Here is a 26,308-nt window from a genome sequence, read left to right as displayed (position 1 = left end):
CACATCTGCTGAGGACATGTCTGCTAGAGTTGGACAGGACGGACAGCGCTACCCAACAGCAATGGATTCTTCCTCTCATTAACAGACCACCCATCCACTGTCCAACAAGACTGGAACCACCAGAGGTCCAGCCAGACTTTTAGGAAAAGTAAATGGTAAGGGAAAATAGGAGAAAATAAACAAACGACCACAGTTTTAAAAAAGATTTCTTGGGCCGGGGAGCTGGCTCAGCAGCACAGCACCTGCCTGGCAAGCGCAAGGTCCTGAGTTCGATTCTCAATACCAAAAAATACATACATAAAAATTTTTAAAAATTTTTTCAACTTCTTTTTTAAAAAGTAACCCTAGAAAGGGCTGGGGATTTAGCTCAGCGGCAAAAGCGCCTGCCTGGCAAGCGCAAGGTCGTGAGTTCAGTTCCCGGTACCAGAGAAAAACCAAAAAAAAAAAAAAAAAAGTAACCCTAGATCTGGGTGTACAACTTCTTTTTTTTTTTTTGAGACAGGGTCTCACTATACAGTTCAGGCTGGCCTTGAGCTCACTTTGTAGCCCAGGCTAGCCTCAAACTTGAAATGCTCCTCCTGCCTCAGCCTCCTGAGTGCTGGGATTACAGGTGTGTGCTACCACACCCAGCATCCTTTTGACTTGCGTAGGTCACACTGAGTGAAGAGAAATTATCTTGGCTGCATATGAAATATATAGTATGATGTATTTAAGTAATAAAATTTCCTTTACCTTTTTGTATTTTAACTTGTTTTATGAAATAACATAACAAGACCCAATTTTAATAATTAATGTCTGCTTAACAACTATAAACGCCTATCTTCACAGGCACTCATGCGTGTAGGTAGGCTGAAATGTTATCATCAACAATCACAGCACTGGGCCAGGGATGTAGCTCAGTAGCACAGTGCCTGCCTGGCAAGCACAAGGTCCTGAGTTCGATTCCTGGTACAAAAAAAACCCAAAACATTCTAAAGTAATCACGGCATTTCACTCACCAAGTTACACAAGCAACTTGTAATATCTGATACATGCAGGCTCCCCTCTACTGACCACATGTGCAGGTGCACTGTACTGCACCCTTCCACACCACAACCTGCTGCTGGCGATAAAGTCTGCACTTCAGCACCAAGCAATCAAATTATGAAAAAAATTAACTAATATCATTAAAAGTTTTTAATTCTGTGGGGTTGCATTACTAGCTGTTTAGGGCCCTAGATACAGGGTGGAAAAGGAAAAGAAATTAGACCCTAAACTATGGCTGTTTATCCTATTTGTGACTAGGTGTTGTACTTTTTTTTTTCCTTCAGTACTGGGGATCGGACCCAGGACTGTGCACACAGCAGATAAGTACCCTACCACTGAGCTACACTCCTAGTCCATGTCTGGACTTTTTATAAGTTATAATTAAAATCCAGCATTTCATCAACTAACCCATTATAAAATGTCTACATTTCTTAGCAAGAATTCCTCTTGGGAAAACCATCAACTTTTCTTCAGGTAAAAACAAAATTATTTTCTCATCTTGGGGTCAACAATAACTCGGGAGCAGCATATCCCTAAAGGACCAGGGATCTTTGCGCTGAGGAAAGCAGCCCATCACTAGAAAGCCAGAGGCTTGGAGCGCCGTTTTGGGAAAGAGCAACAGTCCAGAAATGACAAGGGCTGGCCCGACAGACCCCTAGGACGCTATTCTATTAAGACCCACTATGAGGCACCCTCACTGTTCCCTCTGGTTCTCAATTTCTCGCCTTTGGGGTCAGCTGCAAAGATAAGGAAAGAGTGGCAGGAAGAGAAGAATAAAACCGTGCTCCTCCAATCACAGGCTTCTAAAGAAAGAACCCTAAATCCATCCTGCTCAAGCACGCCGCCTTTCTTATTCATCCCCCGCCATCTCGCCCCAGAATTCTGATGCTTACCTGCAGACACTGGAAACCACAGTTGGGAGAAGTCCTGATGACTAAAAGATGAACAGTACACAGGGCACGCATCAGACAGCTCATCTCAGATGTCCATAAAAAGTTGAAGCAAGTTTAAAAACTAAGGTCAATTCAGCACATCACAAAATTACAGGTAGGAGCCCTATCAATTATTAAGAGGACAAGTACAAAGCAGAAATACAGACCGGTGCGAGGCTGTGTACTAAAGAAACAGGAAAGCATGGCAGAGCCTGTGCGTGGCCCTCAGAAGGCCCTGGGTTCAACCCCCCACACCCAGCATGGGGCGGGAGAGAGAAGTGAAACTGACTTTCTGACATGTCACAGTCATTCACTCACACCTGGGACCAGGGCTTAATAATTCTGGAGCAGGGGCCGGGGATAGAGCTCAGCGGCACAAGTGCCTGTCTGGCAAGTGCAAGGTCCTGAGTTCGATTCTTGGTACCAAAACAAAAAAAAAAATTCTGGAGCAAACTGCAAGTCATCCATTTCTCCTCTGGTGCTCTCAGCAATCTCATTTACAACTGTCTGCTCAAAACATTCCTTTTCATTTCTCTTTTCTCCTCTTCCTCTTTCTCTCCTTCTTCCTGGCAGTACTGGGGATCAAACTAAGGGTAGCTCCAACATACCTTTTCTTTTTTTGTTCCTTTCTTCCTTTTTTTTGGTACCAGGAATCAAATTCAGGACCTTGCACTTGCCAGGCAGGCACTTACGCCACTGAGCTACCTCCCTGGCCCCCTTCCTTCCTTCCTTCCTTCCTTCCTTCCTTTTTTCCTTCCTTCTTCCCTCCCTCCCTCCCCTTCCTTCCTTCCTTCCTTCCTTCCCTCTGTCCCTCTCTCCTTCATTCCTGGCAGTACCAGGGATGAAACCAAGGGTAAGCCCCCCAACCCTACATCCCACAGCCCCCAGCCCCTTTTTCTTTCTTTCTTTCTTTCTTTCTTTCTTTCTTTTGTTCTTTCTTTCTTTCTTTCTTGTTTTGTTTAGGTTTTCGAGACAAGGTCTCACTCTGTAATTCAGGCTGGCCTTGAACTTGCTATGTAGCCCAGGCTGGCCTCAAACTCAAGGTGCTCCTCCTGCCTCAGCCTCCCAAGTGCCGAGATTACAGGTGTGTGCCACCATGCCCAACCCCCACCCCCTTTCTACAAACTTTTATTTGGAGACAAGAGTCTCACTAAATTGCCCAGGCTGGCCCTGAACTTTAAGTCCTTCTGCCTCAGCCTCCCAAGTAGCTGGGATAAAGGCATGAGACATCACACCCAACTGGCACATACCCTTCCAATTTACCTCAGGAGTCAGGATGCTTAGCTACCTCTAGTCACTCAGAAGCAGCTACTCCACTTTCACCAGCCCAGTCCCACAGGCAGTTCCTCTACTACCAAAAGGCTCAAGTAAACATTTGATATAATTCATTGAGAAAGTGAAAATGTCAGTGTAATTAACAAAAAAGATTTTACCAAAGTGACATTCAAAGTAAGGTCACTAGAAGATCTGCCCCAAACACCTGAAAATGACACTGAAATGTTCTTACAAGCTTCTTCGAGTTAGCTGTCCACATTCTGATGATCCCTGGACTTTACAAAGGCTGAGGCTATCTACCCAGAAGACTTCAAGTGACACCTGCAGCACGGACCTGTAACCCACAAGGAGACTCCTCTCTGGTGGCCTGGGTACTGCGGGCGGAACCAGAGCCTTTACACTGAGCTGCAATCCCAGCCTTTTTGTTTTTTAAATTTGTAATCTTCCCACCTTGGTCTCCCAGAACGCTGGGATTACAGGAGTGTGCCAATGCACCTGGCTCAAGACCCTCCTATCTCATGGTCTGGTGCTTAGATTCAGGACAGAGGGTTGAGCTCAAGGCTGACTCCTTTTCTCCTAAAAGCAATGCTCCAAAAATAACTTTCATCTAAGACAATAAAAACAGGCCATCACCAATAAAGCCCTACCTCCCCGGAAGAGAACGAGGTTCAATAGGCAAGGCACGTAAGATTTATCCTCCACAAACCAATACTGACTCGAGACATGAAAGAGTACACTTAGCAGCTCCTGCAGCCACTCCACATCAAAGCACTTTGTCCGAGCCCAGGATTCCACGGCCAGTCCCGGTACTTTGGTGCCTGCATTTTTTCTTTGCTATAAAGTGCAACATGCAGGCATCAAAAGCCAATGAGCTCTGCCCGCTCCTTGAGGAGCAAAAAAGGAACAGTTGTGGTTTATTAGCTGCCCAGGGAGTAGAGCAGTATCTGAAGTTCTGGCTTTAACACCTACAAGTGACAAAATCCCCCACAAAAGAAATGTACCTACATAAAACCTAAACACAGACTTTCCCCACTACCACACAGTCCTAGCTCCAGATATGGAAAGTGTACAAAACTAGAGTCCCATATCTAATAAGTCCTCACTTTCTCAGGAAAACATAAGGATTCTTTTTTCCTTTTTAGTCTTTTATTAGCATGCAAATAAAGTTCACTGAAATGAGTGTTGTGTATGTTAGTTAGAGCTACACAGGACTAACGTTTCTACATTGTATTTCACTGGATTTTAAGTTAACATCAATCTGGGCCAGGTGTGGTATCATGCACCTGTAAGCCCAGCTACTGGGGAGGCAGAGGCAGGAGGATCAGTAGGGGCCAGAAGCGTAAGGCCAACGTACACAACACTGTAAGACTCTGATTTTAAAAAATAAATAAAAAGCCAGGCATGGTGGTGCATGGTTGCAATTCCAGCACTTGGGAGGCTGAGACAGGAGAATCACTGTGTGCCTGAGGCCAGCATGGGCTACACAGTGAGTTCACAGCCAACAGTGAGCTCCTAGCAAGACCCTGCCTCAAAAAAAAAAAAAAAAAAAAAAAACCACGTGTGGTGGCACATGCTTGTAAATAAAAATGACCTGGGGATGTAGTTCAGTGAGAAAGCCCTGGGTTCAATACTGAGTACAGAAAAAAAATCTGAAGGGCTGGGGGTTTAGCTCAGCGGCAAAAGCGCCTGCCTGGCAAGTGCAAGGTCGTGAGTTCGGTTCCCGGTACAGGAGAAAAACCAAAAAAAAAAAAAAAAAATCTGAAATGGATTCAGATAAATTAAGATGTGCTGAGGAGTAGCTCCGCAGTAGAGCAGTCTCCTAGCATGTGTAACAGTCTGGGTTCAAGTCCCAGCACAAAACAAAACAAGTCCATGGGAAGCACTACAGCAACCACTAGGGAAATACCAAAAAAAATTAAAACTAAAAAACAATACGTGAACAAAGCCTATCCGGCCATGGCGGCAAACACTTGGAATCCCAGCACTTGGGAGGCTGAGGCAGGAGAATTGCTGCAAGTCCAAGTTCAGGCCAGCCCGAACTACATAGTAAGACTTTATCTCACAAAAAAAGGAAATAAATAAAAGGAAAAAGGAAAAGAGAAATAAAAAAAGACATGAGACATACACAAAACAAGAAGTGTAGAGGCAGATGTAAGTCCAACTATACCAATAAAAACACTAAATGTGAATAAAACAAGTAATTCAATCAAAAGACAGAGATTATGTATATGAATATATTCCTGTACAGATCATATGTGAAATCATAAAATAAAGCTCAATAAATGCAATAATATGTTTTCTGATTAAATTTCTTTCTATTGTTGATTTCTAATTTCATTCCAATGTAGTAGAAATTAATTTAATTTATTTAGGATTGTTTTATGGAAAACCAAATTAAGCCTAAAGTAAGCAGTTAGAAGAAAATAATAAACTGAGTGTGGTGGCACATGCCTGTAATCCCAGCACTCGGGAGGCTGAGGCAGGAGGATCACTGCAAGTTCTAGGCCAGCCTGGGCTATAAAGTGAGCTCAAGGCCAGCCTGAACTGCATAGCGAGACCCTGTCTCAGAAAGACCAAAAAAAAAAAAAAAAGAAGAAGAAGAAGAAAATAATAAATATTATAGTAGGAATTAAGAAACAAAGAATAGAAAAATCAATAAAACTAATTCTTTAAAGTGACTGACAAAATTGGCAAACCTTAGGCTACACTGACAAAGAAAAGAAGAAATGCAATTTACTAGAATCAGAAATCAAAAAGGAAATATTACAAGTGATTTATGTAAATAAATTAAAAAGTAACACTATGAACAATTATATCCCAATAAATTAGGGTAATTTAAGTGAAATGAAAAAGTCCTAGAAGCAGGGCATGTTGGCACACACCTGTAACCCCAGCACTCGGGAGACTGAGGCAGGAGGATCACTGTGAGTTCGAGACCAGCCTGGGCTACAAAGTGAGCTCAAGGCCAGTCTGAACTCCATAGCAAGACCCTGTCTCAAAAAGACAAAAAAAAAAGAAAAAGAAAGAAAAAGTCCTAGAAAGACACAAATACCAAAACCGCCTCGAGACACAATCTGAATAGACACGCAGTAAGAGGCAGGACTAGGACTGGCAGAAACCCTACCTGTGGAAAGAAGACCCAGGCTCTCATAATCTCTACCAAACGCTTGAGGAGCGAACACCAGCCATTCACAAACCCTCCCCAAAAGAGAAGAGCACAGAGCTCGTTCCAACTCATTCTATGACACCAAGTATTATCCTGATACCAAAATCAAAGATACCACAAGGCAAGGAAACTACAGACCCATATTTCTGCAATTTATAAGTTAGCTGATTTTTTTCTTTTTGGGGGGTAGAGGGAATTGAACTCAGGACCTAGCACTTGCCAGGCAGGCACTTATGCCACTGAGCTATATCCCTGGCCCCCCACCTTTTTTTACAGTTTGTGGATATTGAATATGGGTACAGATATTCTCAAAAAATACTGGCAAACTGAATCCAGTGACACAGAAAAATAATTATACCATGGCCACCAAAGAATGATCCCAGGAATACAAGGTTCATTTAGCATCTCAAAATCAATTCATGTACCACAGGGCACTACATCAGTAGCGTATGAAAAAGCGCACATAACTGGGCTGGTGATGTAGCTCAGTGGTAGAACGCTTCGGCACAAACAACCACATGATCATCTCAACAAACTCAGCAAAGGCATGCGACAACCAGGTGTAGAGGCACATGCCCCATATCCCGGCATTCTGGGAAGCTAAGGCAAGAGGACCTCAAGTTTTAGCCCAGCCTGGGCAATTTAGCAACTTAGGAAGAACACGTCTGAGAAAAAAATTGTTGAAAGGTGGGATGGGGCTCAGTGCAAAGGCCTAGGTTCAATCCCCAGTTCTGCCAAACTAACACAAACAAATAGGCATGCAACAAAACCCAACAACCTTACATGACAAAAACACTCCATATACAGAACCGAAGGGAACCACCTTGATTTGATGGAGAACATCTACCAAAACTCCACAGCTAAATTTTTTAAATAAATTAAAATATAAGGAAAAACTTTAAAATCACCTATAGTTCCTCTAAACAGAACAGACTGACGAGTATCCCCTCAGCTGCAGGCATAGTCATTTTGAGTACATTCTTTTAACACAATGACAGCAAAAAGGTGGACTTCTTACCTGGTAAAAAATAAAGCCAAGCTTGCATGGTCAAGCATCTCATCAGAGGACTAGAAGTTATAGAGAACACAATCTCTGCCAGAGGGCCGGGGAGATAGCTCAGGGGCACAGCGCCTGGCTGGCAAGCACAAGGTCATGAGTTCGATTCCCGATAAAAAAAAAATTCTGCCTCCCCAAACTATTCTCCCATCAGTGACACCAAGGTGTAGGCTGACAGCCTAAGTTCCCATATCACCCCTGAAGTCAGTTTGTAAGTAATATAGTTTTGCACCTTTGATCCCCATTACATCTTTACAAGTAGGGACAAAGGACTGAGCAAAATCAGATATGGAAGCAACTTGCTTGTCTAGAGTAAGTCCCAAGTACAGCTTAAAAGAAGTGAGGCCGGTAACACTCCCAGACTTGCACAACCAAGACAGCAAGCTTCTTAAAAGATAAACAATAAGAAACATTTATGCAGCACTGACTGTGTCAGGCACTGATCTAGGTGCTTTCCACACACTGCCACTCAGTCTCAACAATGACACTAATTCACTGTTACCCTCACTTCATAGCTAAGAACCGCAAGCAAAGGGCGGTCTGAAAACCGGCTCAGAGCCAGTGCTCAAAACGGGACTCAAATTCAGCAACCTGAGTCTAGGACCTGTTTATTTTTATTTTATTTTCGAGACAGGGTCTTGCTATGCAGCTCAGGCTGGCCTTGGACTTCCCATGGAGCCCAGGCTGGCCTCAAACTTGGAGCGACCCTTCTACCTCAGCCTCCAAGTGCTGGGATTACAGACAATGCCTGGTTTGGGACTTAGCACCCTCAAATAAAATCTTACTACTTCTTTAACAAATATCTGGATCTCCTAAACCAAGACTTCTTCACCAAGCCTAACTACGACCTAACACAAAACTTGTCTTTGTAGCATAAACCACGCTGGGGCAAAACAGATGGTTGTCCACCTGGGACTCGGCATTTGGTTTTTTGTTTCTAGCTGTAGTGGTAAGAGATTAGGGAACGTGACTTTTAGATATATCGTAAATAATGCTCACAGTCACTGAATAAACAATATTACAGAGCCAGGCATGGTGGTGCACACCTATAATTCTAGCACTCGGGAGGCTGAGGCACAGGGATCATTGCGAGTTCGAGGCCAGCCTGGGCTACAAAGTGAGGTCAAGGCCAGCCTGAGCTGCACGGCGAGACCCTGTCTCAAAAAGACCAAAAAAAAGGAAAACACACAACATTAGAGCAGCTTCATTCTGTGCTTCGCTGTAATCTACACAGCGCTTTTCATTCTGTCTAACAGCAGATCAGCAGGGGCTGATGAAGGAAGGGTCATTACTGATAAACTCCAACACAAACAATAATCTGGGCTTACCATCTATCTTAACAACTCAGACAACTAGAAGGTTATGTTCAAGGTTATTTGAGGGTAATCAATCAGTTTACTGCCTTTGCTTTTGTCCTTAATCACCTCAGTTTAACACATGCTGTAATCCTAGCACTCTGGGAGGCTGAGGCAGAAGGATCACAAGTTCAAATCCCAATGTGGACAACTTACAAGACTTAGCAAGACTGTGTCTCAAAACTAAATAAATAAATAAATAAGGCTGGGGCTGTGTGTCAGTGGCAGAGCACTTGCCTAGCGTGTTCAAGGTCCTGGGTTTCATCCCTGACACAGCCATAAACGAACAAACAAACAAGAGCTGAGGATGTAGATCAATGCTAAGGCAGCGGGTTGTTCAACAATCAGTACTAGGGGAAAACTCACATTAGTCCATATTTACATCTCACTAGACTAAGTTACACCCTTCTGCTGAAGTGCTTGGGCATCAGTTCCCCCTCCCAACTTTCCCTGTCCTTATTCATTTTGATAAGACTAACTGGCTATGAGGCAGATACAGTCCAAGCAGGGGCACAAGCAAAGAAAGCTGGGGAGATTGGGCTTGCTGAGACTTCACATCCTCTTCTCAACCCGAATTTTGCTGTCACCAACAGTGGTTACTATCTGAAGCCTTCTCTTCTGTGACACTCAAAACCCTATACATGCCTATTCCAAAGGGTGTTATGCTCAGTGAACTCTCTGATCTCGAAAGCTGAAATTATGTTGATAGCTGTTCTTATTCTTTAGCCTCCCCAGCAGTGTACACTCAAAGCTTTCCTTTTGGGGTGGTGGGTGAAGAGAAATAATGTAGGTAGCAGAAAGAGCACCAGGACCACCTCAGCATTTGAACAAAAAGACCACGGAGTAAACAGGGACTGGAGGCAATCTCACTACATGAGCTATTAAGAGACTTAAAAAGAAACACACTAAATTATCATTCCCAACCCCCAGCTTGTAACTAACCACAGCAATACCTAAAAAATCATTCTTAATGAAAAGCTAAAGTTCACCTAAATAAATTCCATATAAAGGGAAAAATACATGATCAAGAGTCAAAACCTTATCCACTTTCAAGAAAATTACAGATTAGGAGAAAAACCTATTTGTAGTGATTCTGCTATTTCCATGAGCGGTCAGAGAATAGGATTTTGAAGTTGATGCTAATAAAATGCTCATTAAGCAGAAAGCATTAACATATTAACTTGGGAAGATTCATTAAGAGCCTCAAATTACTTACCTTAAAAGTCATTTGGCCAGATGAAGGTCAGATTTTAGTCTAACATTATTTTTGACTAATTAGATTAGTAATCAGATATTTTCCTAAACCACAAGACTTCACTAGGCTGGCCTGCTAACTGGTAGCAGGAAATATTTACCATAGGAGTCAACTACCAAAACTTCCCAAATGTTTCCCTTCCAGCACTGCAATGAACCCTCAAAGTATTCTTCCTTTGTGGATTAGATGTGCACGCACCTGAACCACCAATTATACCAAAACATGGTACCTTAAAGGGAGAGCAGTGTACCTTATTTTTCTTAGGGCAAAGCAATGAAACAATTCTCCTACGCTGAGAAAAATATATGCTGCTTGGTGACAACATCAGGTGTTCCAATAAAAATAGCAGTTTCTAAGCAGCTACATTTTAAAATCTCACAAAAGGATCAAACAGGAAGAGAGAAAAAAGAGAGAAATTGTTTAAACACAAATAACTCTGACAATTAAAGAACTAGCATGACTAAGCCGTGAAAGGCAAACGAAAATTAAAGAGACTGACACTTGAACAATTTAAGCCTCTAGCACACGTAAATACTTTTAATTTCCACTGTCACAATCTAAGTTCCAAAGAACGTAAGGTCTGCAGCATTCTTCCCCTTCCTCTGCTGGGGAGACTCTGTGCAGGTGGTCATTAGATGCCCTGCACCCTGGGTGATCATGACGACAGAGCTGCTGTCAACCAGCAAACCTGTCAGGGAGGCCTCCCAACCCACATATCTAGAAGTTTCATATGCACCCCGATCCCTTCCAAGTGGCTATCAAAGAACATACTATAAAGAGAGGTGATCAGTATTCTATCCCTTTGACTTAGAAATCCTTTCGGGGGGGCACGCTGGGGATTTAGCTCAGCGGCACAGCGCCTGCCTGGCAAGCACAAGGTCAAGAATTCGATTCCTGGTACCGGAAAACAAAACAAAACAAAACAAAAAATACAAAGAAATCCTTTCCAGATTTATAAATATCCTTTATAACTGCAGAAATAAGCTATGTATACCATCACAATTTTCCCGAGCATTTACATATTCTCTTCTTAATAATTAACTTGTTGGTTAATAGTTAAATATCCTACAGCATCCATGAGAGATGCAAAGATCGTATCTCCTGACATGGGCTCCTATTCTGTCAAATCCAAAGGTAGTATATGTTATGCATATACAATGCAAACTTTTAAAGAAAGGCAAAGGAACCTAAGGCAGCACTCACCACACAGCTCATGGAGCGCAGACTGTTCAGGCATCCCCCACACTCAGTTAAGAGAACCTGACTGTGAGAAAAGGAAATTCCTGCACCACCTCATCCAACACTATCAAGGCCCACCTACAAGGACAAGCAAGACATTCTTTAAGGTCAAGGTGACAACTTTTACAAAAGGGAAAAATGAAGAAGAACTTTGGAAAGGCTAAGGAAGGCTCAAAATGCTAAGCCTAAAAAAAATGGCAAATCTTCAAAAAATTAAACCCAGAATTACCATACGGTCAAGCAATTCCTCTTCTAGGTACATGCCCAAAAGAAGTGACAGTAAGCAAGGCAAGAGGACTGCAAGTTCAAGCTCAGTCTCAGCTATTTAGCAATTAAGTAAGACCACGTCTCAAAAAAATCTTAAGAGCTCGTGTTCAGGACCAGAATATAGCTCAGCAGCACAGCGCCTGCCTGGCAAGCACGAGGTTGTGAGTTTGATTCCTGGTACCAAAAAAAAAAAAAGCCCACGTTCATAGTAACATTTCTTATGTATAGAGCCTATATTTGTCTATGTTCATAGTAGCATTATTTATAAGAACCCAAAGGCAGAGGCAACTCAGGTGTCTATTGGCAGATGAACAGATAAACAAAATGTGGTATGTACATAAAAGGGAAAATTATATGGTATGCAGCTTAAAATGAAGGAAACTTTTCTTTGGTCAGTACTGGGGATTTAACCCAGGGCATTCACACAAAGTTACATCCCCAGCCTTTATTTATTTATTCATTCATTCAGATGAGGTCTCACTAAGTTGCCCAGGTGAGACTGGAACTTGCACTCTTCCTGCCCCAGCCTCCCAAAGCTTTTGGATGACAAGTATGTGCCACCCGCCACCCGCCACGGAAGGAAATTCTTACATATGCTACCTGAGGGATGGAGCTTGGAGACATTTTGCTGGTGAAATGACCAGAACTTTACAATTTAATGTGCACTCTGATATATATTATTGTCTATTTTTGTAACAGCAACTCTGCGAGCTAGTTATCACCACCTCTCCCATTTTACAGATGCCAGAAAGAGGTTAGGGAAGCTAAGCAATTTGCTCAAGCTCACATAATAAAATGGTAGAGACAAAACTTAGAAATCTAGTCTTTTGACTCAAGTTTTCATGCTTCTCTCAACACCTCATGCTAAGTTTTCCGCCGACCTCCACAGTGCCTTCCCTGCAGCCCTGCTGGGGGAGGCAGCAAGGCACAGAGAGAAGGAGCGCTAGGCTTTGCCACACAACTGCAGGACCTGCCACCATTCACAGTCTTTCAGATTCACTTTCCTTGAGGGTAAAAAGCTATTTTAAGAACTATAATACACTCTAGAGTTTGAAAATTCAAGTAGTATGAAAAAGGTCAGCACAAGGTCTGGCACTGAGCAAGAAGAAAGGTCAGAAAGGAGCATGGTGAACGTCTGTGCTTAGGGTCACCAGTATTCTCCCCTGATCTAAACTCGGGTGTGAGAAGACACAAACACATTTTTCCAGTAACTGAGAAATGGAATTGGTCTCTTCTACTTCAGGCATATACTACAACTCATTCACAACAGTGAAAACGATGCGTTATTCTCTGCAGCAAGCTCACCAGAGAAGTTTGAGAAATGAAAATGAAAGTAAGAGCCTGACAGAGTCATACAAAGAGAAGGAAGGGGTCAGATCACAGGCATTTTCCCAAGGCTCAGCCCAGCTCTTTCTTGGCTACCCAGAAAAGAGGCCAAAAGCTTAAATCAGCTGCTGGATGGCCCTTGGGAAGGATAAAGAGAACAGCCAACCCAGAAACCACTGATCGGAAAAGCCACAAAGCAGCTGATAAAACAAGCAGAGAAAATGCGGTGAAGGAGACAGGTCCCAGCTGAGAAGGAGCCACGTGCAGTGTGTAACGCACGGATAAATAAACATAACAGAAAGTACACCACACACACGGCATGCTCTAGCCCAGAACCTGTGCTGCATTCAAACACCCACATTTGTCATACTGCCCTTGGGTCACAAAGGGATATTTTGGAGAAGACAGTTTATAATTCTTGATTCTTGCAGAAATTTATTTATCAGAAAACGTCACCACAGTGTCTGGATTATCTGCTGTGTGCAAAAATGCATTTATTTGTGAGCTTTATAAAATTGTGTTTTGCTGCAAAATGTCTCTGGGAACAGGAAAGGCAGTCCAACCTTCACACAATCCTGTTAGCACATCTCACCCATGGCCCCTCAGCCCAGCCCACCTAACACGCACATTTCACACGGCCTCTTATTCCCCCATGTACCAAACACGGTAATGAGTCACTGCAGGGACAGGACATTTTGCCTTTGAAAGAGAAAGAAAGAGCAAAAAAAAACCCCACAAAAACAAAAATACAGAAACAAACACCCCATCTCAGCCCTGTTACACGTTAGAATCTACACCGAGTTGTAAATGTGCACTGCTTTACGAGCATGGCTGGCAAGGCTGACATCTGGAGCTAAATCAAGTTTTCCATCTGTTGGGTTTGCCTCTTTTACTCAATGTTAATTTTTGCAATTGTTTGCAAAACCAATTTAATAACTGTTGAGAAAATGAAAAATCACAGACACAAAGGGAGCAAAGAGTGAAAGAAAAGTCGTATTTAGGTTTCATAGTAATGAAGTCTCCTCTTGACTCCCAGACAGCTCACTGCTGTGAGTATCCTAGCAGTGCTTCTTCCAGACTGACCACCTCCAACAGTGTGTACTCTGTAACTGCTTTGCTCTCTCCTAAGTAACCCACGATGACTTAGCCCCATGGACTCCACCTGATTCTGTTTACCACAAATAGAGAAGGCCATGAATAGAAATGTCAAAGTCCTAGATTCCCATGAATCATGCACTAAAGTTGCAGAGAACAGCAGAAATCTTCAGAGAAAACCTTCCCATGGCTCATACACAGAAAATATGCTGGCAGCTAGTACGCCTGAAAAGGGCTTGCAACCAACTCTTGGTAGAAGATTCACAGAACAGCCAGCACTTTGAGCTATTTTAATATGCCAAAATGAAAGCCCTGTGTATTCCTGCTTTTCTTGATCCAGTACAACAATCTCTTCCACTCCTACAGACACCAAGGCTTAAAATAATAGTGCTGCTCAGTGTATTCTATTTAGAAAGGTACAGTACAACTAAGGATGAGCCATGGAACTCTGAAAGAGCGAAATTTTGATTCCTTACCTGATATTAACCAGTGCATGGGTCACTTTGCTAGCTGCTTCCTTCCACTGGCCCGCATTGGTAGAAAGCCTCAGGACTGTAAAGAAGGAAAGAACACAGACCTGTCAAGCTCCTCACAGAAAACACCAATATGAGGAAAAAAGACACATCTCAGAATAGTACTATTAGAATAAGCAGACAATAGCTCTGTCAATCTTTTTCAAAAAACATCCTCACTTTAAAAAAGTATATAAGGGCTTATAGAACTCATTCAACAATTTTCTCTGGGAATTTTTTTCTCTAACTTATTACTTTCTATCAAAATACTATACTTCTATTTTGCCTTGGGGTCCTTCTACCACTCCTAGCACACACCAGGCTAACAGGGTTCCAACACTCAGTTTTTAATATTCATTTAAAAGTTACAATAAGGTAAGAATGTGAGGGAAATGGGTGTCATATTTACCATTTCCCTAGTGGTCAGGGCTAAATTAGTAGAACTGACTGGCTAAGTCAGTGTCCCCTCCTGCTGTAATGTATCTTCCTGCATCTAAAGAGATAAATTCAGACAAACAGGACAAATAATTTGTTATGGCTTGTGTCTAGATGTCCCCCAAAGCCTCATGCAGTCACAGGGCTTTTTCAGAGATGGCAGAATCTAGAGTGTGTGATGCTGGGATTAAGGGTGTGTGATCAGTAAATCAGTCCACTGACTGGTTTGGCATAGTTCTGGCTAGGATTAGGATGTGAGTGCTACACCTGCTCTAGGGCAGGCAGCCTGCATACAACGTAAGGGACAGAAAGAGTCTTGTCTTCCCCGCTTGGTTTTTTTTTTTTAATTTTTAAAAATTTTTATTTATTTATTTATTTTCCCAGTACCTGGAATCGAACTCATGACCTTGCGCTTACCAGGCAGGCGCTGTGCCGCTGAGCTAAATCCCCAGCCCCCCACTTGCTGCTTTTTGCTGTCCTCCACCACCATAAACTGTTGCCCTCTGCCATGTGCCACTCTGCCTTGCAGCCAGTAAATTATGGACTGAAACCTCCACAAACTGTGAGCTAAATAAACCTTGCTTCCCTTAACTTTGGGCATCAGGTATTATCTCAGCAATGAGGGAAAAGAAACTAAGACAGAATCTTTCTAGTTAGAAGATGATCATGTTCCAATCAAGGAGTAATCTGTTGTTGCTCCTCTGACCTAACTGTGTGACCTGCAAAATGAATCAACAGGAAGACTCTTCTCTGTCTGACCAAATTCTCTTTTCCAAATTTACTCACAGGAGAAGAGATGATAAAAATACAAAAAATGGACGCATCCTCCATGAGCTATGATCTCCAGGGCCACACAGCAAAGTAACTACGCAGCCAGTCCTGGCAGTCTATGCCCATAGTCCTAGCACTCTGGGAGGCTGAAGCAGGAGGATCACAATAATTCGAACCCAGCAGGACAACTTAGTGACTTAGCAAGACTCTGTGTCAAAATTAAAAGAGCTGGGATGTAGCTCAATATGAAGGTCCTGGGTTCAATCTTCAGTACTAAAACAAACAAACAAAAAACCTGTACCATTTAGAAAAGAGATCAAAAAAGCACAAGTGCTCCTTAAAAAAACAAGCACCTGCTGGTCACTTCAAGCGTGTATTTTAAAAGAATGGGCAGCTAATGAGAGGTGAATATGTGAGGAATTTAGATGCATGTGTCGGGTGCATGGGACACAGATTATATGCAACGTATCATATAAATGAAAAAGGTCAAGACTCAGAGGACACCCGCAGCTGAGTGAAGCCACATGTTCAAGTTGTGAGTGACAGGGCAGCAACGTGAGCCTGGAAGGAAGACGCCACGAGCCTGTGCTGAGGCTGAGAAGGGAGCAAAGAGAGTGGTCTCTGAAGCCAGGTGTCAGCAGTCAGGGTCAGCCCTTTCCGGCTACTGAAGAGTAACAGTAATACCTATAGGACATGGTCTTTGTGAGAATTACATGCGTTAATATATATAACACTCTTATGATTAGTGTCCAGCACAGAGGTTAATTTTAATAGAGTGCCTCCCAAATAAATGAATCAATGAACAAGACACTCCCAAAGGAAGGAAAGAGGGCCTGACTGTCAATAAGAAACGTGTGACCATTTGCACAGAACCGTCACCGCGGGGACCATCACCTCCCACTCCTGACCCACAGCTGCCATGAAGCGCAGCAGCCGCAGTGTTTCTATCCCAGGGAGGACCTGTGGCTGCGACGGGGAAACAAACTCATTTGGCAGATCTGTGTTTGTTCTAGCAGCGCCTCAGTTTTACAAACACATGCAATTTTATGGCAGAGAAGACAAGATGGAAGCTGGGGTAAAAATATATTATTAGAATGCTGCTTTTGTAATATACAAGGGAACTTGGGGTGGTTCCAAGCTAGAGCTTTACAATGTGAAATCAGGCTCTACGCAGTGAATATGCAAATTTACTCATGTAATAAAGAAACATTTCAGCAGGTCAAATGTGTCTTTTTCAACGCACTTATTTAGATGTGCTGGTTTTTACTAGATCCTCTACAAGACCATAAGCTCTCTAATGACAGGGCCCTAAATATGTATGCAGCTGGGCTGAACCTTGCTGCCTCACATTTTCAGAGGGGTGCTTCACTCCACGGATCATTTCTCCAAAACACCCTGTCAGCTCTGTTCCTTAGTAACAGGCACCCAGATGACCTCAGCAATGCATTTCCTTTGGAAACAACATTGGTTTTTTAGATTCTTTTCTAAGTTACCAAATTTTTTTTTTTTTGCAGTACCAGGGATTGAACTCATGACCTCATGCTTGTCAGGCAGGCACTTAGGCCACTGAGCTATATCCCCCAGCTCTCTAAGTTACCAAATTTAAACACAAAATTTTTCAAAATGCCCTATATGCCTCAATACTTTATGTATAAAATTATGGTACGCAAAATAACATACTAAGAGAGACTTAAGCACAAAAATTTATAACGTGAAGGTTCCACAAAACACAAACTAGAAGGATACCATGATTATAGCTATGTGAACTATGCTCACCTGTGGGCCAATATACAACAATGAAAACAGTGACAGCACTAGAACTGGGGGTTTATAAGATTAAATTTTTACCTAAGTTTTTTCCTTAATATTAGTAATTATCTTTTAAAAAATGAAAAACAGTTCAAAGCATGTCATATATGGTTTAAAGTGGCTTCTGTGAAGCGTCCTTCTATTCAGTAGACTTTACTACAGTCAAATGTCACAGGAACATCACAGGTGTGCCTTGCCCATGAGGAGAACCTTCCTGTTCCATCCATGGTGGGTTAGCAAAACGTACTTTACCCTCCTCCTTTCAAACAATATAGAACAATGGTTACCAGACACTGGGCAACAAGCAGGGTGGAGTTATAATCTCCGGAAGGAGGGGGAAAAAAATCAAGATGCACCTATGGTTACCCAGCTGACAGAGTGAAGGAGTTTCCAGGCTGCAGGGCAAGGAGGAAGAAGCTGACGAAAAAATCTTGCCAAGTTGAAGACAGAGATCAGCTCTGGAGAGGCCCAGGCATCTAGCAGGAACAGGGCAGGCAGGTGGCAAGCAAAGATTCTGAAAGCTCCGGGGATCTGCAGAGGGTCCCCGTAAGTCTCTTGCTGAGCACTGACCTATGCACACAGAAGAGGAAACTACCCAAGGGTGAGGGCAAAGAACTACTGCAATGGGGAAAGCAAACAGCTTGTGTTCCCAGCAGACCAGTAGGAGACCTGAGGCATCAGGCAGACTCGACAGAAGGGTGCTGCACTCTGATGGGGCCAAGGGAGCCACAGCGAACGCTGCTGCGGACCTGTCCTCCACCCTTACAAGCAACCCTTGAAAGTATCAACCTGATTCCACACAACATAACCACATGCCAGAACTATGCCCATGCTTATACAAGAGAGCATCACAAAAATCCAGCATTCACACCACAAGAATCACAATGTCTTTCAGCCCTAAGCAGGAGAAAAATCCAGCAACAGAAATGGATTAGTGGTTGCTAGGGACTGGGGGTGGGCAAAAGAGGTAACTTCACAAGAGCACAAAAAGAATTTTGGGGCTGATAAAACTCATATATCGTGATTTTTATGATAATTATGCTACTATATGCATTTGTCAAAACTCAGAATGGTATATTCAAAAGGATGAATTTTATTGTATATGTAAATTATGACTCAAAAATTTAACTAGGCTGGGCATGGTGGTACACACCTGTAATCCCAGCACTTAGAGGCTGAGGCAGGAGGATCGCTGCGAGTCCAAGGCCAGTGTGGGCTACACAGTGAGTTCAAGGCCAGCCTAAACCATATAGGGAAACCCTGTCTCAAAAAGAAAAAAAAAAAAAAAAAAAAAACTAAAAGAAATGTTTTTCTCAGCCAGGCATGGTGGGTCACACCTACAATCCCAGCACAACGGGCAGACAGCTGAAACAGGAGGATGACAAGTTCAAGCCCCACCCTGGGCAACTTAGTGATTTAGTGAGACCCTGCCTCAGAACAAAAAGGGCTGAGGATGTAACTCAGTGCAAAGACCCTGGGTTCAATTCCCAGTGCAACAAAAACAAACAAACCCAACAAACTGAGACCCTGTCTCAAAATAAAAATAAAAAGAGATGGATGGCAATGCAGCTAATTGCCGAGATGCTGAGCTCAATCCTCAGTAAGGCAGAAAGAGAGCTGGGTGTGGTGAAGTAATCAATGGAGAGGCTAAGGCAAGAGGATCACTGTGAGTTCAAGGCCAGCCTGGGCTTCATAGTGAGTTGATAGCCATCCTGAGCCACAGGGAGAGACCCTGTCTCAAAAAACCACAGAACAAACAAACAAAAAGAGGAAGAGAGGGAGAGAGGGGGAGAAAAAGGTGTTTGATGCGGCAACAAGAATTTGTTATGTGGGGGGGCTGGGGATTTAGCTCAGCGGCAAAAGCGCCTGCCTGGCAAGCGCAAGGTCGTGAGTTCGGTTCCTGGTACCGGAGAAAAACCAAAAAAAAAAAAAAAAAAAAAAAAAAGAATTTGTTATGTGGGGAAGTAACCTGATACTAAAGCTGTTATTCTACATGAGAAAGTGAAGAAACAGGGAAAAAACTGATCATGTCACCAGGAGTTCTTTATTAATTTATTTATTTTTTTGGTCTTTTTGAGACAGGGTCTCGCTATGCAACTCAGGTTGGCCTTGAGCTCACTCTGTAGCCCAGGCTGGTCTCAAACTCGCAAAGATTCTCCTGACCTTAGAGTTCTTTAAAGTGTACTAATTTTCTTATTATTTTAATAGTTTAAATCAAGGCCAGGTGTGGCAGTGCAAGCCTGTAATCCCAGCACTTGGGAGGCAGAGGCAGGAGGATTGCTGGGAATTCAAGGCCAGCCTAAGTTACAGAGCAAGACCCTGTCTCAAAAACAAAAAAACCAAAATTTCAATCAGTTCTCTGATACTTGAGTTGAAATCACCCTACTAATACAAAGCCCTGCTCTCACTAAGACATTATAGCAAAGCTATAAACGACTTTCTTAAACATTTCCTCTTTACCTTTCGAACCCAGGTAGGATTCACTATGCCCTTTCCTTCCACTTCCAGGGACATGACCTCTTTCAGATGTAACTTATACTCACTATGACTGCAGAGTAAAACTGTCAGTGAGCTAATTACTAATGTCCATTTTTTTTTTTTTTTTTTTTTCCTGAGACGTGATCTCACTGTATAGTTCAGGCTGGCCTTGAGTTCACTTTGTATTCCAGGCTGGCCTCGAACTCATGGGGCCTCCTGCCTGTGCCTCCTGAGTGGCAGGATTGCAGGCATGCACCACCACGCCCAACTAATGCCCATTTCTTCTTGTAAGTTACGCTAAAAATATACAGGCACAGTAAGACTCCTTAAAAAGGCTGCACTTTCTCAAATTACACAATGCCCCTTGGGAGCAAAACTCTCCCATTTGTCACTGCCGATTCCCACCCACTCTTCCGCCTCCATCTCACTGGCACCCCTGAGCCCACAGGTCTCTGTTCTTTCTCTTCCACACACATTACAAAGGCTGCTCACTGGCTCTCCACTGAGATGAAATCTACGTTCCTACACGCAAAAATGCTTTCAGCTTTGCCTGAGAAGAGACTACAATACTTCTGTAACAAGTAACAGCACCAACCAACTAGTGGAAAACTTGTGTAGCATTTTCCTCCTACTTGTCAAAAAATAGACAAGGTGGAGAAAGAAGTGTAAAAAGAAAAGAGCTTACCCATAGAGTAGAGGTTGTCAAAGCTCTGGTGCATGCGAATAATCTCGTAGTAAAGTTCATCGTAGCTGCTGGGGGTCGGCAGGAATGTGTCACCATACGTGATAAACATGTTAAACAGGTTCACAATCTAAAAGAGAAGCAACAGTTCATAAACAGGCATCAGGCCACGAAGACCAAACAAGTATTATTGTTGGTATGCCACAGCCACCTCTAGCTGGCTTACAAGAATTGACTGCCAGAGGCTGGGGATTTAGCTCAGTGGCACAGTGCCTGCCTGGCAATCGCAAGGTTGTGAGTTCGATTCCCAGTACCAGAAAACAAAACAAAACAAAAAAAAGAACTGACTGTCAAAATTTCAAGGATTTTGTAAGAGTCACAAAACACAGCCATTATTAAAAATCCACTCATATAAACTATTAAATAAACTATGTTAAATGAAGGTAATAAATATTCAAAACCTATCACTTCCTAACACTGTCCATCTTTTACTGTACCTATGTGCCCAAAACGACCCTGTGGCTCCTGCACTGAACGGTGGGCCGCCACAGACTGGTGCGCTACTGCACACCTCCTCCCCACTCCGTGTGACTCTGGGGTCATGCTGGCAGCTTAGAACTGGCTGCTGGGTAAAGTTCTACAACAGAAATCAGTAAATGCTACAAATCAGGACCTTTCCCCTCTAAATGTTGAGTATTTCTGAACTGGGTAACCCTAAGAAGATAGTAAAAAGACAACCAGTCAGATAAACAGGCATCTGTAATATCCCTCAGAAACCAAAACCAGCATGACAGAAGTGCTCCTCCAATGGGACACCTTGAGAGGCTTTGTTCCAGGGACTGTGTTCCAGGGACTTTGTTACGGTGACGTCTCTAGCTGGGACCAAGGTCACTGTTCACACACAGAGTTCTGCCTACACCCACCTGGCCGGGTCATCTCTCATGAAGCAGAAGGAATCCCAGGGCCACCACACAGGTGAGAGTGAGAAGCAGCAGTCTAAGATCCTGACCCCTGAGGCAAATTCAGCCTTGTTCCCTTTATAGCTTCGTCTCTGTTTCAAACAGGTACACTTAGCACATGGCTTCAGAAAAAGAAATGCTTGTTTTGTTACTTACCATAAGGGCTAATGTAAAAATGTTGTGCTTGGCCAAAAGAACTGTTTCATTTGACATAAGGAACTTCAGCAAATTTATCAGGGCTTTAAAAAAAAAAAAAAAAAAAGATATCAATAAACTACTCAAAACGTAATTAAATTATAGGAAAGCAGAATAGTTCTATAGAAACCCATAAGGCTGGAATAAATAAATCTCAGTACCAGTCCCTTACATACATTTATTTTTATTAAAACATAACTGTACACTTATCCATGGGGTACACTGTGCCAATTTAACACACGCAGACAGTGTACACTAACCAAACCAGGGCCAGCGGCGCTTCTGTCTCTGTGTTGGCAGGGGGTGGTGGTGGTGTTTGAGGCGGAGCGTCACCGTGCAGCCCAGGCCAGCCTTGACCTTGCTGTGCAGCCCAGGCTCTTGACCCTTCTGCCTCACTCTCCCGAGTGCCAGGGTTACAGACGTACCAGCCAGGCCCGTACCATCTCTACATGTGACAGGTTATTGTAACTGTGGCTGTCACACCATGCCGTGGAACACTAGAACTTACTCCTTCTGTCTTTTGGCACCCCTTATCCACCTGCCTCTGCCCCTCTTCCTACCCCAGCTTCTAGTAATCACTATTCTATATCCAGATAGATTTTTTGGCTTCCAAACCCAAGAGAGAACTTGTACTGTGTCTAGTTTACTCCACTTAACATACAATCTTCCAGTTCCACCTACTTTACAGAAAATGTCAGAGTTTTGTTTTTTATGGCTGAATAATATTTCACTCTATGTACATATACCACATTTTTAAAAACCCATTCATCCACTGATGGGTACCTAGGTTGATTCCACAGCTTAGCTACTGTGAATAGGCTACAATAAACATGGCACTTCAGGTATCTCTTTGATACGCTGATATCATTTCTTTTGGTCACATACTTAGAAGTGGGACAGCTAGATGATACAGTAGGTCTATTTTTAGTTTTTCTGATGAACCTTCATACTGACCTCCATAATGACTGTACTGATTTACATTCTCTGCAACAGTGTTTTAAGGGTTCTATTCTAAGCCACTCAGTGGCATATGCCTGTAATCCCAGCACCTCAGGAGGCTAACGCAGGAAGATCACAAGCTTGGGCAACTTTTCAAGAGTTGCCCTGTGTCAAAAGGGCAGGACCTTTCAGCAAGACCCTGTCTCAAAATTTAAAAAAAAAAAAAATTTTTTTTTTTAAAGAGAGAGCCTAGAATGCAGCTTGAGTGTGAAAGGTCTGGGTCAGTGGTAGCGAACCTGAACCTGAGGCACCTGCGCTGCAGAGAGCGCTCTGCATCACCGAAAGCTCTAAACGCTTCGCCTTCACTACTCTAGGTGGAGCCTTCTGAGCACAAAGGAAGTACCACAGTACCGCAGTACCGCAAAACAATCACACAGCTCTCTTTTCTGGGGTGGGGACATGGTTCAGAGGTAAAGCTCCTGGCTCACAGGAGTGAAGTCCTGGATTCCATCCTTAGCACCTAAAAGTACAAGAGCTCTCTTCCCTACACCATCTCCAGCATCTGTGGTTACCCTGCCCCCACCTGTTTTCCCTTTTGTAGAGCTGGGAACCGAACCCAGGGGCACTCTACCATTGAGCTACACACCAAGCCCCTTTTATTTTTCAGTTTGAGGCAGAGTCTCACTTAGTTGCCCAGGCTGGTCTTGGACTTGAGATTGTCCTGCGTCAGCCTCCCAACCCAAGGAGCTGTGATTGTAGGCATAAGCCTGGCAGACTTGTCTTTTTAAAAAAATTTTATTAGTACGTTTACAGTACATAATGATTACATTTCTTGTGGGGAATTGATACTGTACATGTACATAAGACATCCCAACTCTTTTTTTCATTCCCCTCCATTTTTTTTTTTTTGTTTTTTTGGGGGGTTGGTGGTATTGGGAACCAAACTCAGGACCTTGCAACTGCCAGGCACTGTGCCGCTGAGCTATCTCCCTGGTTTGTTTGAGATAGGGTCTCATCACAGTTCAGGCTGGCCTTGAACTCGCAATCTTCAATCCTCTAGCCTCAGCCTCCCAAGTATGGGATTACAAGTATGCACTGCTGTGCCTGGCTTCCTCCCCCATTTTTTAAAAAATTCTTTTCTTCTTTTTTTATAAGTCTTTATCAAGGTAACTATCATAAACACAAACTAACAGCCAGACTAACAGGCCGTAAAACACATAAAATACATTAAAAACAATTATACTAAAACAGGTAACAGTTTTAATGGATTCTTTTTTTTTTTTTTTTGTACCAGGAATTGAACTCAGGAATTTGCATTGCTAGGCAGGAGCTGTGCTGCGGAGCTATATCCCCAGCCAAGTTACAGTTTTAAGATACAATGACTGGGGCTGGGGATTTAGCTCAGCGGCAAAAAGCGCTTGCCTGGCAAGCGCAAGGTCGTGAGTTCGGTTCCCGGTACCGGAGAAAAACCAAAAAAAAAAAAGATACAATGACTGGGCCAAGGATATATACAGCTTAATGGCACAAGTGCCTGCCTGCCAAGTGCAAGGTCCTAAGTTCGATTCCCAGTACCAAAAAAAGAAAAAAAGATACAATGACTATGCTGAGTTACAATAACATTTTCCTCTCCCTTTTTATTTTTTCCTGTTAGACTTTTTGTCTTTTGATAATGGCTGTTCTAACTGGGATAAGATAGTAACTCAGTGAGCTTTTGTTTTGTTTTGTTTTTGTTTGAGACAGGGTCTCGATGAGATCAGGCTAGCCTTGAACTCACTTTGTAGCCCAGGCTGGCCCCAAACTTGTACTGATCCTCTTTAGTGCTTCAGCCTCCTTAGTGCTGGGATTATAGGCATGGGCCACCATGCTTGGCATTGTATTTTCTTGATAGCTAACGATACTGAGCGTTTTTCATATATTTATGGGCCATTTGTAGTCCTTCTTTTGAGAAATGTCTACTCAGATCATTTGCCCTTTGTTTTTTGTTTGTATTTTGGAGCTGGGGACTGAACCCATGGCCTCATGTGTGTTAAGTATATCCTCTACCACTGAACATACTCCCAGCTCCTGCCCATTTTTAACTGGATTATTTGTTGTTAAGTTTTTTGAGTCCTTTATATATTCTAGATATCAATCCTTTCAAATGAATAATTTGGGCATGTTTTTCCAATTCTGGAGATTGGCCCTTCACTCTGGTGTTCCCTTTGCTATGCAGAAGACTCATTTGCCTATTTTCTATTTTTGCCTTTCTTGCTGTGCCTTTGGGGTCTTTTATTCAAGGTCTTTTAAAAGGCAGATGAAGGATGGGGGATGCAGCACTCACCTCACACAGGTCTGGGTTCAATCTCCAGCACCCCTCAAGCACAGATAAGGGTGGTGGATTTAAAGAAAGCACTTTCCAGGCAACATGTCTGTTTATCTGCTCATACAAGGTTTTAAAAACTCTACTTTTTGCCACTGCTTAAATAGCAATTAAACTGAGGAATGTGACTAAAACTGACATCTTAGTGTTCCAAATTTATTCCCATGTGGTGATTTCCCTGTCACATTGCTCAGTTCACAGGTAAAAATGAGGGTCCCCTTCCGCTTCAGGCTGCTAGCATCTATCGTCAACTTGCTCGAGCCACGTATCTGCTCTGAACCTCACTGTGGAGAGGCCAGTGCTCCATCCTAAGGGGTCACCGGATACGGCAGAACACTGTAGAACCTGCTGGGCTTCCCCTCCCGGGGAGGACTCAGGAAGAGAATGAAAAGTACTTACTTGCTCTAGCTATTCACACAAAGGTGCAGCTTTCTCTGTCCTCTCCTGACAGTGGCAACATTACCGGGGTGGGCTCTCTGCCTGGCAATCCTTCGTGAGGGCAGACTGCCAAAACCCAAGCAATCTAACACTGAGAGTGACTGCAGGTCCCTAGGTTAGCAGTGTGGCTTCCAGGTTCCCGCAAACACTCTATTAAGCATAGCAGAACCTCTCAGCGGCCATGGCACCCCTAGGATGTCTGTCCAGGGATGAGTCCTGCTTCTGTACCGTCTTCACCAGTGTGCCTGGGCCCACTCCTCGGACGGGAAAACAGCTCAGAAGGAGGTCAGCAGCTGCAAGCAACCTGTGCTCCTTCCTCTTCTGTGCCTCAGACCTCCAGACGCCCACACGCCCTCCACACACGCCCCAGACAAAACAAAAACAACAAAAAACCACTGACCGCTCCTTCTCTAAGGCCATATCTGTCTCCTTGCCAGCTGTTACAGTTCACATCTGGATCTCCCCTAAAGCCTCACACACCCAAAGGTAGAGCGCCTGAAAGGTGGTTGGAGTAGGTGGGAGCAAGCGCGAGGTGTGAAGTCAGGAGGCGGAGCCTACTTGGAAGAGGCGGATCCTGGTGCATCTCCCTCCTGGCTCCTCCCCTCACTCGGCTTCCTGTCCACCAAGACACGGGCAGAAAGATGCCCGGGCCCTTTGGCCCTCACTGACCGCAAGAGCTGGACCTTCTCTTTTTTTTTCCTGTGGTACCAGGGCTTGAATTCAGGGCCTTGTACGCTA

The 26,308-nt window shown here is 43.4% G+C and overlaps 1 protein-coding gene across 1 annotated transcript in view; it reads right to left on the bottom strand.

The window, feature by feature from the left end:
- The window catches only part of LOC102024117 (chromosome unknown open reading frame, human C10orf76), a gene marked incomplete at its 5' end in the record, with an annotated part of 155,381 nt that overhangs the window by 69,294 nt on the left and 59,779 nt on the right, over nt 1–26,308 (bottom strand). The window contains 3 exon segments of the mRNA XM_013504087.1: nt 14,470–14,545; nt 20,684–20,810; nt 21,796–21,878. Coding sequence (XP_013359541.1) covers nt 14,470–14,545; nt 20,684–20,810; nt 21,796–21,878 — 286 coding nt within the window.

The sequence above is a fragment of the Chinchilla lanigera genome, unplaced genomic scaffold (assembly GCF_000276665.1).
Source record: "Chinchilla lanigera isolate Chin_1 unplaced genomic scaffold, ChiLan1.0 scaffold00084, whole genome shotgun sequence".
Classification (NCBI taxonomy): Eukaryota; Metazoa; Chordata; class Mammalia; order Rodentia; family Chinchillidae; genus Chinchilla; species Chinchilla lanigera.
The sequence above is the reverse complement of the archived record's forward strand: the minus strand, read 5'-3'. Positions and strand labels throughout refer to the sequence as shown.